Below are 15,723 nucleotides of genomic sequence, written 5' to 3' on the forward strand. Positions count from 1 at the left end.
GAAAACTCATCTATTAGAATCCCTAATAAACTCAATGTAGAAACACAATTAAACCAACATTACTTGAAACTGAAAGCAAAAGACAATGGGCAAAGAAAAAGAAAAAGAAGCAATCATATTAATGTTAAAGAAACTAAATTTAAAGTAAAAACAAAACTACATAAAAGGGAACTTTACATTAATGAAAAATTCAAATCCCCAGAAAAATCATGTATTTTTACATACACGATCAAAATGTATAGGGCAAAATTTGTAGCAAATAAGATGGAATAAAAAAAATGGAAGAGAATCATTTTAACTTACGTCTATCAGGCCACAAGCAATCAAGGAAATAGCAAGAATACTGAATTCTTTATAACTCAAAAAGTAACTAACAGATATGTCTGTTTTATATTCTGCAAACAGAAGAGTACTGTTGACAAGTGCCTATCAAACTATTATAAAACTCCACTGGAATGGACAGACGGGGACACACACACACACACACACACACACACACACACACACAGACACACACACATAAAAGGTCTCACTAAACTTCAGAAAGAAGGGTACAGACCATACTCTATGATAACAATATAATGAAACTAGTAATCAAACCAAAAATAACCAAAACTCCCATAACAACTTGGAAATTTTGAAATTCTCTCAGAATCTTGGTTTAAAAAGGAAATCAAAATTGTGACTTATCCAGAAAATAACAATAATTTTTTAAGAACACATAGCAACAAATGCAGGGTACATCATAAAACAATGACTATACAGATGTAAGTAAGAAGAATGGGAATAGTTCACACTAACTTTAAGGAAGAAACAAGGATAAGATGGAACATGATTCCAATTTAACAATTTATTTCCCAAAATACAGGGAGATCTCAAGTACATGTGGCAAAATGTTAACTTTTGTTAAAAAATCAAGTGAGAGCTACATGGGTATTTCTTATATTTTCTGTGTTTGTATAAAATTTCATAAATTAAAACTAGTTTCTAAAAGAAATAAAAATGTATTTAAGTTAAATACTCTACTTTGAAAATAAAAAGCTAACAAGATTAAGACAGAGACAAAAACAAAGCAATGAATTAAAATCAGTAGTATTATTGATCTAAGGGCCAATCTCTGCCTGAAAAAAAGAACACAAATTGCAAGACAATATTCAGCAGGAAAAAAGCTGGGCAGAGAGAAATGGGACGCTAACGACAGAAAATAATATTAAAATCAGACTGGAAAATTAATTACAGGTAGCAAAGACTCTTTAAAGAACAAGACAATGTTTTGACAGAATGCTCAACAAACACATCTGTCAATCTGGTTGGTTTGGATGAAATAGATAGTTTCCTAAGACAATTAAAACTTTTCAAAACTGACCCTGATTAGAAAGATGAATCCTATCATGAAAAAAAATAGTTTCAATACATTTAAATTATTTGAGGATAAAAACTTTCTAAATGTATGTACTATAAAAGGATGACAAGAAAAGCCAAAACCCAGCAAAAAGCAATGTACATATACAAAACTGTAAACTAATTTCCTGAAGAGATGGAATTATCCTAAAATTTTAGTAAATAAAATCTATCACATTGAGAGTAATCCACCATGACAAACCAGTGATGTTTCAGCATTATAAAACTAGATTAATATTAGAAAAATCTAAGATAATGTAATGTTTAATGTTATTTAAAGCTTTTAGTAATTATATAAGTATTTTTTTGCAAAAATGTCTTAATATCATTAAACATCTTAATAAAAATCACACCTAGATTTTTTTTCAGTGACTTGATAAGCTTTTTCTAATGTATGAATGGGAAAAAGGTATTTGAGATAACTTGGAAGAAATAAAAATATGAAAAAGAAAAAATAGTCTACAAATATTAAAACCCAACAAAAATAAAAAGCTATATAAAAACTTCATTAATAGAGTCCCAAAATAGAGAAGAACTTAGTATATTCATAGATGGCATTTCAAAAATAAAGGATGTATGATTCAGCAAAAGTTACAGTCAGAAATCCACCTTTCCTTTAAGATGAAAGGAGGTGAGGAAACTAGATTTCTCTATTAGGCCTTAGTAATAGCTCAATCAAAAATACAACTGTAGAAAAATGAAACCATCAAAGGTATTAGAAGAAATAATTATTTTATTCTATAATTATCTTACAGTGAAGTAGACCTTTCAAACAAAAACCTACCAAGAAAAAAGTTGGATAAGTTTGAATATACAAAAACAAAATTTATCTTCTTAAAAGTGATCTAAGAAATGATAAACTAGGAATCAGAAAAAGTATTTTCCATGTATGTAAAAATGCTAACAAGGACTAATTTCCTTAGCATAAATATGCACATATGAGTGCATATTTAGATAAATACACACACACTCAATATCCCAGATGATACAAGTGCTGTGAAGAACAAGAAAGCAGGGCTACAAGAGAAAGAGTGAAGGGAGGGGAACTGCGATTCCACACAGGCTAGTCATGAAAGGAACAGACTGGCTGTGGCACATTCCCAAGGCTGAAAGTAAAGTGATAACTGAACAGCAGAGTCATCAGCTGGAAACAAGGGAAAAGGAAGAGCACTGTAGAAGCAGAGGAAGCCCAGGCAGGTGTGCTTGGGTGTGTCTGGGTAGGGAGGAATACAAACAGAAACCAGTTCATAGATGCTTAGGAAATAAAAGCACTTAGAAAAGAAACACAAAATTAGCAAAATGACTCTGAATTACAAAAATGACTCTGGCTATCGTCCATGAAGAATATTATGTGAAAATAAACTGAAAAAAATCAAGAAACCAATTAGGTATCTCTATCATTCTACCAAAAGTTAAAGGCCTTTAAGAAAAAAAGCAATACAAACAGAGAATAGTGGGTCAAAAAATCCAGTAGATCCAGCAGATCCTCACTATTCATGGATTTCAAATTCATGAGTTCACCTACTCTGTATTAGTAACCCCAAAATCACTACACAGTACTTTGGCAGTCACTTGCAGACATGCAGAGCAACGAACAATGTGAATCACCAACATGCAAGTTCCCAGGTGAGGATGAACAAGGCAACACTCGTATCTTCTTGCTTCAGCTCTCATACTGTAAACAAGCATACTTTTCATGGTTTATTTAGTGTCATGCTTTCCTATTTTTGTGTTTTTTGTTGATAATTTCGCTACTTAAAATGGTTTGCAAGTACAGTATTAAAGTGTTATGTGGTGTTCCTAGGCATAAGATGGTGTTGATGTGCCTTAGAAATAAAAATTATGTTACGTAAGGTACTTATACGCTACTGTCCAGGAGTTTAATGTTAATGAATCAATGACATGTAATAATACATATTAAAGTATCTTTTACAAGAGGCACATATAAAATAAGAGTATATAATGACTGGTTGACAGAAATGTAACCAGAGGCTCACAGGAACCTAACCCTGTATTTCCTGTAAGAGCAATGTTTCAATGTTTGCAGTGACTTTATAAAACATAACTACCCCAACCATCAAGAATCAACTCTACATGTATGCATATGTGTGTGTGCAAATAACAGGAACAGCAATCAATTACAAGTAGTAGGTAAGGGAGAAAGGACTAACAATGCTAGGTTTCTGATTCTGGCAACTGAAGGATAATGATACTAACAATTAAGATAGGAAGAAGAAGTAATTTGAATGAAGACAAAGATGCCAACTTTAGAGTGTAGTATTGTACATGCCAGGATGAATTAAATATGATTATATGTTTATGAGACCATACCCACTTTCCCCTTTGAAGGTAAGAAATGGTAACTCTGTTCATCCTGGATATTTCCTCTATCTCAAGTGCTCTCCTTTAAATCATACAATATAAATCAGTATACTTTATCAATTCTTTTACCTTCCCCTCCGCAATTACATTATCCATATTCACCATAGCCTATATAATAATGAATAGTGTTTCTATGGGAGTCCCAGTAAATGTAAAAAATAAAAATATTACCCTGTACAAAGCAACAAGTATCTTAGAAGAAATTCTTTACAATCAGATGGACTGCTTTTAATTTGTTTATAGAAACAAAGCAATATCTTCAACATAAATTATCAAAAGACCATTCTGGAATACCACATTTGTAGGAATTCAAATGGATAAATTGTTTTGTCTTCACACCTGACTTAAGAAAAATCTTAGAATTGTAATTTCTCTTACTGACAGGCCAGTAGCTTTTATAACAATGAATACATACAAGTCTTTTACAACCTAAAAATTAAAATTTCAAAACTGCATAAACTGAGCCTTACACAATATTATGTATACAGATAGGAAAGAACTACTATGGAAATGAATATGACTCCTCAATCTAGTCAACACTTCTTCCATTATTTATATAAATAAGAGAAAACAATACCTAAGCCACAATAATACCAATTTTATAATAAAATGCATACTCTTGTGAACGCAAAACTGAAAGCTTGCTGATGCAGTTTTCACAACATACAATGATCCAATATAGAATCAAAGTCAATTTACAAGGTAAATAATCATATAAGAATCCATTATTTTTCTCTCAACTGTATGTTTGTTTTAAGTGCTTCCTTTTACCTGCAAAAAAACCAGCACTTTGCTAGTTTTATCCCCAGTGTGGTATCTGTATGACCTCCCGCTGAGTACTAAACCTTAAAATACAAACTACTGGGAATAATTACCATTTCTATGCTAAGAAAACAGGTAAAGTTCAAAAAGGGAAAATTCACAGCCAAGGAAAGGAAAATAGGTGAGAATGCCAGTAACTAAGAAAGGGGGGAAAAAAGTAAAACAAAAAGGAAAGAAGTATTCTGTAAAGAAATGTAACCCTGATTCGTGGCACTTAATTGACCATAACCAGTCAATTAGAATGCAACAAAATATCCATGGACATCAGATCATTTAAAGAACAAAAAAGTGAAGGGCAAAAAGGTAATTTTTAATGTCCTTTTTATATTATTAAAAATAAAACTATGGTATTTCTATTCCTAAAATATTAATGCATTTGACCATAATGTAGATAAAAGTAGCTTTGCATCTCAAAATTGAGATTTAAACTAGAAAAGTAAACAAAAACACTTAGCACACCTGAGCTACCAAGACAGGAGCCAGTCAAATCAACAGAGGTGGTACAGAATATACATTTAGTGCAACCACTGTCACAAAGAGTGTATCTAAGAACAAAGAGGCACTTGTCTTTTTTGCCAAGGGCTAATGGGCAAGGATGGAAGGATGAAGGATCTTCTTGGTTCCAGCCTATTAATCTCAAAAACTGACATCCCCTTAGTCAACAGGGCAAATGTTTGTCAGGTGCATGCCTGACAGGCTAGTAGTCAGCCAAGAAAAGGAAAACAGACTGAAAACTTATTTCAATATTGTTGCTTTTTTCTAATCACTCTGTAATATAAAATTTTTCCCCCACAAAAAGAATCTTGCAAGTGGCAATTTTAATCATAATCAGCCAACAAAGTGAGACCCAGATCATTCTACAAAATCTGCCTGATGGCTTTAAAAGTAATGTACTTCCACTTGAAAATTAGTTTCTTATAAAAGAAGGTAAAGTAACAGTACCACTATTCAACTTTATGTGGGTTAAGATTTGTGGATTTGTGTATAAAGTGGACCTCTTATGTAAGACATTATTGGAATTTTCATCAGTTACAGATTCTTAAAATAGAATTCTAAACTGGAGAAGTATATAATATACTTCTAAACTGGAGATTACCTATACATAAATCTGGTTGAGTCAAATACTAGTACATAGTTCAAATTTACCAAACTGATCAAGGTTCAAGAGTAGAAAAACAAACTCAGCAGCTAAAGATAATTCAAATTTTAAAATCAATTATAAAATACAGCTTGTAATTTTTATAATCTCCTAAGATCTTAATTAGGTGCATTGAAATGTTAAAAAACAAAACAAAACAGGCTAGTCGGGGATTTAGCTCAGTGGTTCCAGCGCCTGCCTCGCATGCACAAGGTCCCAAGTTCAATCTCCAGTACAAAAAAAAAAACACGGACTAGAAATGTAGCTTAGTGGTAGAAAAGTTCACCTAGCACATGTAAGGCCCTAGGTTCAAACTGGGATTTGAAAAATAAACAAAACCTGAAGACATCACAAGAAATCAAGAAGTATTTGGTCAAAGACAATGAAGATACATACCATCTTAACTATTTCTACCAAAATACTGAATAAAAAAACATGAAACAGCTACTCAAGAGGCTGAGGCAGGCTAATCACACAAGTTCAAGATCAGCCTGGGCAACTGAGTGAGATCATCTCAAAATAACGTTAAAAAAACCAGAATGCTGGGGAATAGCTCAGTAGTATAGCACTAGCTTGTGGGAGGTCCAAAAACAAAGAAGAAAAGAAAATCATATAGAGCTAAAATATTGGAATGTTATCCTGAAAATAAAGAGAACCAGAAATAAATACAAAAAAAAAAAATCAAATGTATAATGAGGCAGCTAGCTGCCAGAGAAAAGTATTTTTTACTAGAAAAAGATCAGATATTTTATTTTCATTAAAAAACACTTCAAAAAAACCACTTGAGATATTACTGTATTTTTTCAGCAAGAAACATTAATAAAATCAGCATTACTTTATGCCAAAGACCAGTTGATATAAATTCTCTATGATGAATATTATCATTACGTATATCTAAAATGTACCGATAAATGTTTAGCTAAAAAAAAAGGCCATTATTCCTCATTAGTAATTTTCCCAATTTCTAGAAATTATGTTGGCCAGGTGTATTTGGCCTTAGTAATTCCATTCTACTGATTTCTTTCTCAAGAAGTAGATCTCAGCATCACCAAGGGATCACCTTAAGAACACACCAGCCCTAAGAGACTGACTCAGCAGGTCTGGAGTAAGGTAGCACCAGTGTTTTAAAAATATCCTCCAATGATTTTGATTCAGGATAGATAACTGCTGTAAGGGATGAACTGCATACTTATTCTATGGACCAAAAGAGCCACTGATAAAACTTTGTCACTGCAGAACACACAGCCATCAGTAGCAAAAAAAGGAAAACTCTGTATTCTGTTATTTATTGTAAAGAAAAAGTAAGAGATACGATAAAACTGTCTAGTCAAAGAACATGCAACCATACTTGAAAACATCCTGTATTTATTTTTAAAATATTTGTTTTTGACAGATGGTTTTGAAAATGTATAAAAATAATTTATGTATTAATCACAGCTTCATATTTACATGGTCCCTTAAAAGATGTCATTTTATTATCATCAAGAATGTATTTCAACCATAACCATAGTACTCTCAAAAGTTAGGAATTTAAAAATTTTCTAATAGAAAAGTTTTAGTATTCACCTACAGAAAAATGACATTGGAAAGTATACCAATAACATTTTAAAATATAATTGTCTCAGCTCTGCTATGCCACATATTATAGGAATGATCTTCACATTATAATAATCCCAGATGGTGGCATTTTTAAGGGGAAAAAAAGCACAAAAATATTTTGTAGGAGAAAATATCCCGTAGAAACATAAAGTTGAATGCCCAACAAAAATATCTGAGATTCAACTTCACAATATCAAGTTGCCATATGCACTTTGTAAACATACACTCATTAAGGGCTATCAACACAAACCCAATTATCGCTAAAAGAAGACACAGTAAAAAATTTTCAGTGCAAAAATACATATCAACTTAAGTTATCAATTGACTTAAGACAATTTTAATAAAAACTACAATTTGAATCCCATAATATAAAGTGATCCTACAAGACTTTAACTTAATTTAAAATAAAAAGCTCTACAACAATAACCAGGTTTTCCTTTGGTTACTATTCTCTAGTAAATGCTTTCTTCTGATTAGCTTTTACAATGTCATCAGGAGAGGCTGATTTGAAGTCAAATGGTGCTATTGCTACAAGAGGGCTTATTTCTTTGTCCTTTACATCTTGAACTTGTCTACTATAAAGAAAAGTCTTATAGAGGTCAAGGGTGCGCCGCTTGCAGCTTTTCAGAGGGTAAGGAAGACACAGTGTTGAAGCAAAAGCTGAAGGTCTAGCAGCAAGAGCCTTGGTCCAAGAGTGAGAAAAAGGTGGTTTCCTAGTCAGGGAGTCTTTACTGTTTTTCTTGTTATCCTTAAAAGAACTGAAATTTTTCCCTAACGTTGAACTTGGAACTTTAGTTCCTGATGTTGGAGCAACCAACTGGTCAACCTTAGGCTTTGTAACAAAATCTGGAGTTTTTATCAGGACACTAAGATCAATATCTGAATCTATTTCAGAAGACCTCGTTTCAGATAAACTGGGCTCAATAGAATCTTTCTTAATCTGAGTGTTGTTTACATCAATGGTTTCTGCAATCAAATCAGAAAGTGACAAATTCTCAAGGTCTTTTGTGGGAGCAGCTTTATGAAATGCCAAAGATGACAGAGATCCTGTTAATTCTGATATTCCAGTAGAAGACTGACAGCGATTTGCTAATTGTGACAGGGGAAAGGATCCCAAACTTAGATCTGTGAAACTGGCAGAAGACTGATTACAAAGATCAGATAAACTAAAGCTCTGGCTTGGATCATTTTCTTTGTGTTCCCAAAACAGTTCAGCTAAGGATGGACTTTCACACTGGGACAACTGCAAACTATCATTTTTTAAAATGTAGTTCTTGGCACTTTGTTCAACTAAAGAAACATTTCCAACTTCAGTCTTTTTACTAGGCTTTAAAGTATCAAGAGTTGTATTTTCCATTGAGCTAGGTAAGTGCAAAGGACTGTTCGAACTTCTCAAGCTGTTTTGTGCTGGAATGTTTTGCAAATCAGGTAGTGAACTATTTTGAATAAATAAATTATTGTCTGTTGTGCTCTCTAGCATTAAAGACTTTAAATCTGGTATTCCTTTGAAAGCAAAATTATCTTTGGGAACACATTCAGACATGTGAGGTCTTAACAAATCAGCATCTATGTTCTTTGAAAGCAGACTTTCCAAACTATCTGTGGATGATAATCCTATTGGTGACTGATTTTTACAAAAATCTCCTGGCATATCATGAATTAGGTCAGCTAATGAAAGCTCTTTTGGTAACTTACATAATTCTAGTTCCTTTTCACTTCTAGGTCTGTCAAGTTTCTTTTTCCTATGAAGTAAATAGTGACTTGGTACAACTGAAGAATTATAAGATCCATATTTTGCTATTGAGCTAGAAAAGTCAAAGGATTTGCTTGTGCAATCCAAATGATTTTCTGATTGAGGATAAGAACTTTCAGTATTATCAGCTAAAACTTCAGAGGAAGAAAATAAGACTCCTTACCTTACAAGAGCCATTAATTTTCAGATGAGTAGGTTGACACATGCAGAAGACACAGCAACCAAAAGGAAATATGAAATGAGGCATTTAATTACTAAATGGTTTCTTTTAATTATGACATAAATAAACCAATACTTGATCATTACCTAACATTAAATGAACATGCTAAAACAATCATAATAAAGGAAAATTATCTTCCTGTAACAATTTAACATGGTATCATACTTTAATATTACAAATGAGAATACCAAGTCAATGTCCTACTGTTAACAAATTTAATATGAGGTTTTACCATAATTAGTTTCAAATTCAAAATTTTTTAAAATGAAAAAAAAACTAGGTTAATTTTCTGCTGTATTTCAACACATTAAAAACAAGCATGAGCCAGGCACAGTGTAATTCCGAGCTACTCAGGAGGCTGAGGCATGAGTATCACAAGTTCGAGGCCAGTATGGGCAACTTACCAAGACCCTGTCTCAAAAATAAAATTTAAAAAAGGCTGGAGTGTAACTCAGTGGCAGATAGTTTGCCTAGCATTCCTGAGGGCCTAGTTCAATTTGTAACAATTTTTAATTTCTACTGTGAGCTAGGATACATTATTAATTTTGATGACATGCTACAGACTCATTCCCATAATGGTCAGCTAAAAGTGCACACACATCAGTGTGCCTTCCTCACAAAAAAATACCTTTATTTCCTGGTAACAGATCATATGCAACTATGTCATAGCAATATTCTAGACCACAGGTTATAAGAAGTATCAACCCTGTTAACAAATCATCATGCTCTTACTAACAGTTCCCAACTAAATTCCAAATACAACCTCAAAAACCACAACTTTGAACTTAAAGAACTGTCTACAAATACAAGAGTAGCATAATTACAGTACTTGTATTATTTAATGGCATTTAATAAAATGAACTATATTTATGCATGATAAAAACATAAAAGGATTTAACATTAAATAGCTAGTTACTAATTTCTATTTTCTATCTCAGAGTTTAAAATATTAAAAAGTTTTCTAAGACACAGTGAGGAGAAAAAAAGGTCTTGTTTGATGTGATTTTACTTCCCCTATATTGTCAGTTATTCAAACAAGTAGTGGGATAACCAAAAACCAGGTTGTGACAAAGGGAAGGAAACATAGTACTCAGCTTAAAAATTCACAAACTAGGCCCAGGGATTTAGCTCAGTGGTGCCATGCCTGCCTCCTAAGCACAAGGTCCTGAGTTCGATCCCCAGTACAAAAAAATTCATAAACTAGAAAAACCAATTGATATCATGTTAACTGTAACATGTGATATTTTAACAGCTCAAGTAAATTAAATACAGTTCAAGCAAACTAAAATATTTCTTTAAGCATTATCTAAGTAAAACAAAAGAGAACAAATAAAGGCATACCTTTTGGTATTTTTCCTGTAGACATTATTCTCCCACTCTTGTCCTTCAGATTCTGCACATCATCTTGTTCCAGAACAAGTGACAAAGCCTTTTGCACATCAAACTTGCTCTTCAGAACTGCTTCAATCAGTATTTCATCTGGCACAGCATCTCCCAGTACCTCTCTCATGTGATCAAGGCAGGAATAAAGACGAGCTAGAACAAAAAAACCACAAAACTAAATCCTGACATGAAAGAACCCTCAATCTTCAAAATTGATGAAAGGATTTAAAACTAATTCTTTTCTTCGGCAAAAATTACTTATAATCCTCTTATTTTCTCTAAAATGTATCTGTCTTACCTACAATGTGGGAAAAAATTTCAAGCAGCTGTACCTCAGACAAAGGACTACTATCTAGAATATATAAAGAACTGAAAGTAAAGACCCAATTCAAAAATGGGCATCTGAAATGAACAGACATTTATTTCTTAGACAAAGAAGTAAAAGCAGCAAATAAATACATGAAAAAATGTTCAACATCACTGGTCATTCGAGAGATGCAGATGAAAACAACACTGAGATTCCACCTCACCCCAGAAAGAATGGCAGCTATCAAGAAATCAACCAATAACAAATTCTGGTGGGGATGTGGGGAGAAAGGAACCCTTCTCCATTGCTGGTGGGAGTACAGACTGGTGCAACCACTGTGGAAATCAATATGGAGATACCTCAAAGAACTAGGACTAGAGGTCCCATTTGACCCAGCTATTCCCCTGCTGGGGAATTCTTCCCAAAAGAATTAAAAGAATCATACCACAGTGATATATGTGCATCCATGTTTATAGCGGCACAGTTTGTAACAGCTAAAGCTTGGAAGCAGCCCAAATGCCGATCAACTGGAAACTGGATAAGGAAGATGTGGTTTTTTTATAAAATGGGTTTTTTAATAAAATGGAGTACTACTCAGCCATAAAGAATGAGAAACTAGAGTCATTTATAGCTAAATGGATGCATATTAAGGCCATACTCTTAAGTGAAATAAATAGGACACACATGTGTAAATACCAAATAGTTTCTCTAGTGTGAGAAACTGAAAGTGTAAATAAGGGTTAAAATGATTAAAATAAATAATTGATTATTTGAAATAGGAAAAAACATCCAAAGAGGTAGGGGTGAAGAGAGGGAAAGGGGAAAGGAAAGGGAAAGGAAAAATTATGAGAAAAGAAAAAAAAATGGAAATGATATCTATGTAAATAGGGAAGGGTGGAGAGAGTGAATGGTGCACAGGTAATGGGGAAAAAATAAGAACTAAGATACATCATGTACAGGTACAAACACCCAATGATAAATGTAAACGTACTGTATACCTAAACTGTACCAGTAAAAGAACTTAAGAATTAAAAAATAAAGTAAAAAAACAATAAAATGTGTCTGTCTTCCCCTATCAAATGAACAATTCCACTAAGAAGTCACTGTAATAAATGTTCCTGAATGATACTAATGTTTGGGGGAAAAAGCATAAATTGTAAGTCCTAATACCTATTTTCAGTCCATGATTATGATACAGGTCTCCTGAACAATACTAATGCTTGAAAAAAGTATAAATGGTATACCCTAATACAGTAGTGGCGAACCTTTTAGAGACCAAGTGCCCAAACTGAAACCCAAAACCCTCTTATTTATCACAAAATGACAACACTGCAATTAAACCTGAATATTGAGGTTTTTGCTTAGAAAAAATAACTCACATCTTTTGTCTTAAAAGAAAAACACAATATCACATGTGCCATAGGTTCACCACCATTGCCCTAGTATCTATTTTCAGACAAGGATGATGACAGTATATGCACTGACCACTTTTTTTTTTTTGGGGGGGGGTATCGGGAATCGAACTCAGATCCTTCCGCTTGCAAGGCAGGCGGCAGAACCACTGAGCTAAATCCCCGGCCCCAGCTGACCACTTTTTTTACCTGCACAGAAAGGAAGTCAATGTGAAACTATTTCTAACTTGTTACTGAACACTGGTGAGTTTTCCTTAAGTCTAACTTCAGTTTTCTTCGCCATTCTTAATGACTAAAATCATTCTTTTTTTTTTTTGGTACCGGGGAACTAGGGACCTTGCGCTTTAGAGGCAAGCGGCGGAACCACTGAGCTAAATCCCTGGCCCCTAAAATCATCTTAATGACTCTTTAAAAACAAGACAGACAAAAAATAAGGAAGACCAGCAGATTAAGAAGAGAATGAACATTTATTTTTAAAATAAAAAATTGAGGAGCTGGGGATATAGCTCAGTAGTAGAGCATGTGCACGCATGAAGCCCTGGGTTCAATCTCCAGGCCTACGAAATAAAACAATGAAATTAAACCTTAAATTGTCTAAATTGTTTTTAATTTTAATTTTCTTTTTAATTCTTTATGGCATTATTATAAAAAGTAATTATTAACAATATTAATATAAAGTCAATGAGATGAGAAGCTTTGTATTCCTAGAACCTAAAAAGAACTTGGTACCTAGGAGCCAGTAAATAAAAATGAATGAATATATATAAATATGTAACATTTGGCAATTTACCATACCACAAACACCCATACACAACATACCTTTTGTATTTTGTTTACTTCACAATAACTCTATGAGCTAGCTAGATATACCAGGCAAATTCTAATTTATAAAGACAAGAATAAGGGGAATCATAGTATTCCTAAGTTAGCAACAGTCAAACACAGCTGAGGTTTTTGCATTTCCTACTTCACAAAACCATTTCACAATGTAATTTACATTGCACTTTACATGCTTACATGTGTACAAGATATCTACTAGCAATAACTTTTCTTCTTTTGAAAGAGTATTTGATAACTTGCTCCATTTTTTATTTCAAATAAATTCTCAATTTATTAAAAATTAATAAATTTCTTTAAAAATTAATAAATTCAATTTATTATAGGCAATCCCAGCACTTGGGAGGCTGAGGCAGGAGGACCATCAGTTTGAGGCCAGCCTAGACTACATAGTGAATCTGTATCTCAAAAATAAATAAATAGATGCATCAAATAGTTGGGCAATTCTGCTTTGCTTCAATGTAGGTTTTGTTTTAAAAAGTAAATAAGTGATATTGGGGAAATAATACCTATTTGATGAAAGCATGAATACTGAAACTGGAACAGAATACTTGGCATAGCTAGCATCAGAATTTCTAGTTAACCATAAACTATTTTTTACACATACACAAAGAGCCAGTGTACTGAAGAGGTGAAAAGTAGAAGTTACAGTGGTAGCCAGTAGTAGACTGGCTTAGTTCACATCCTAAATGCCACTTACTAGCTGGTATAACCTTACCCAAGTTCTTTTCTGTGTCTCACTTTCCTCCCCTGTAAAATGAGGACAGTAACTATTCTACCTCATAAGGTTGTTAAGATCAAATATATTAAAATTTCATCTTAAAATATTATGAATAGCACCTAGAACAGTACCTGGACAACATTTAGAAAAAGGGAGCCACAATCATTACTGTCATCATCAGGCAATTACTTATGTATGTCCGGCTGGCTGAAAGGTTAACTTTCCTCTCAAATATAACTCTGAATTTCATAAACTGTGTATTCATTGTCCACTGAGACATAGAATTCTACTAGTACTATTTCTATCCTCTCATCCCACAATAGTTACAATTAAATAATTCTAAGAAGTTTACAGAATACCTCCTCTACAAACTTGATTAGATTTACAAATGTTTTTGCAGAGTTGATAAAAAAATTTTTCATCTCAGTTGTCTCTCTTTCTGCTTTCTAATTTTGTGTATTTATGCTTTCCAATTTTTTCTTGATTTAACTGGTATAAATTTATTGAAATATTCAAAAATCCGCTCATGGATTTCTATATTTTTTCTGTTTTCAAATTAATTATAAACTTTCAATTTGAAAGCATTTATAGAAGAAAGTCACACCTCAGAGAAAGAGGAAATCAGCTTGGCACCGCTCAGTAGGTGGTATTACTAATTTATTTGGCTCTTTCGGCTCTGCTATCAGTCAATGGCTTTGAATGACATCTTGAGCAATATTATATTTGGAACTTTTTTATAAAAGAAAGCCAAAGTATAAACATTTTTGGCTTTTTGTTTTGTTTTGTTTTTTAGTATAAACATTTTTGTTAAAACGTTTAAAAGAATTGAAAATAACCAAACTCAACCAATGGCATTACCATTTAGTTTATCTTGAAACTTAATGTGCACAGAAGTGAACAATCAAGACACTTGTTATTTTGGTCTTCCACTGTTTTTCTTTTGGTAATTAACATCTTTGCAAATAACGATATTTCTGTAATCTAATCATGAGCTCCACATAGAGCTCTTGTAACAAATCACTGCAGTTTTTTCCTCTGGAAAAGATGAACGAATGGAATAGTTCTTCAGATTCTGAGATACTGAATTTCAGATACTAAACAAAACCCATGCAACCAATTCTGCAATCACACAGCTAAATATACTACTCACAATATATTTAATCAAGTGTAAATTTTCTTTGGATATAAGATGCTTGTATCATTATTATCCAGAGTCAGCATTATGAATAATCACAATAAAATTCATAAACTATATTTGATTATTAATCACTTTCTAGTAAACAACATACATATATAACTTTTTACTATACCTTGATCAAATCCACTTAGCTGTTGGTGTGAAAGAGAATTAGAAGAATCTTTCAGATCGTCACAACACTCTTCTACAGGCTCAGCAACTGAAGGTTTGTCACGTTGTGAATAAATAAACTGAGCAGCTAGAAAATACAATGATTGAAGAATGCTGTAGTGTAAACTGTTTAACTTCTTACATAAGTTAATGAAAAAATTTAAGATTCTGATCTACCATTCACAACCAGTGATCTACATTTCATAATAATGGATAAAAACAAAAATAAACTAAAACAAAATTTATCAAAAATACTGATCAAATGCCTTTACACAGTACTACTTTTTAGTAGTTTATGTTCTTCATTCTTTCCCCTAATCTACAAGACCCTTTCACCAAATTCTCCTTTCTCCCCTTTTTGTACAGGAGTTAATAGCACAAGTATTATAAGTCATCATGA

General features: G+C 32.8%; 1 protein-coding gene across 5 annotated transcripts in view; it reads right to left on the reverse strand.

Annotated features, from left to right (window-relative positions):
• The window catches only part of Hbs1l (HBS1 like translational GTPase), an 85,396-nt gene that overhangs the window by 56,386 nt on the left and 13,287 nt on the right, over positions 1–15,723 (reverse strand). For 3 of the 5 annotated variants that reach the window (XM_021249543.2, XM_004871504.3, XM_087190004.1), the window contains 2 exons: positions 15,286–15,411; positions 10,657–10,851 (listed from right to left, as the gene is read on the reverse strand). In XM_021249543.2, coding sequence (XP_021105202.1) covers positions 10,657–10,851; positions 15,286–15,411 — 321 coding nt within the window. Of the gene's footprint in view, positions 1–7,098; positions 9,254–10,656; positions 10,852–15,285; positions 15,412–15,723 lie in introns of those variants that run through there. The other 2 variants (XM_004871505.3, XM_087190003.1) reach the window with 2 other exon arrangements.

Source organism: Heterocephalus glaber, unplaced genomic scaffold (assembly GCF_053883595.1).
Source record: "Heterocephalus glaber isolate CG9 unplaced genomic scaffold, H.glaber_assembly_v1.0 deba00001550, whole genome shotgun sequence".
Classification (NCBI taxonomy): Eukaryota; Metazoa; Chordata; class Mammalia; order Rodentia; family Bathyergidae; genus Heterocephalus; species Heterocephalus glaber.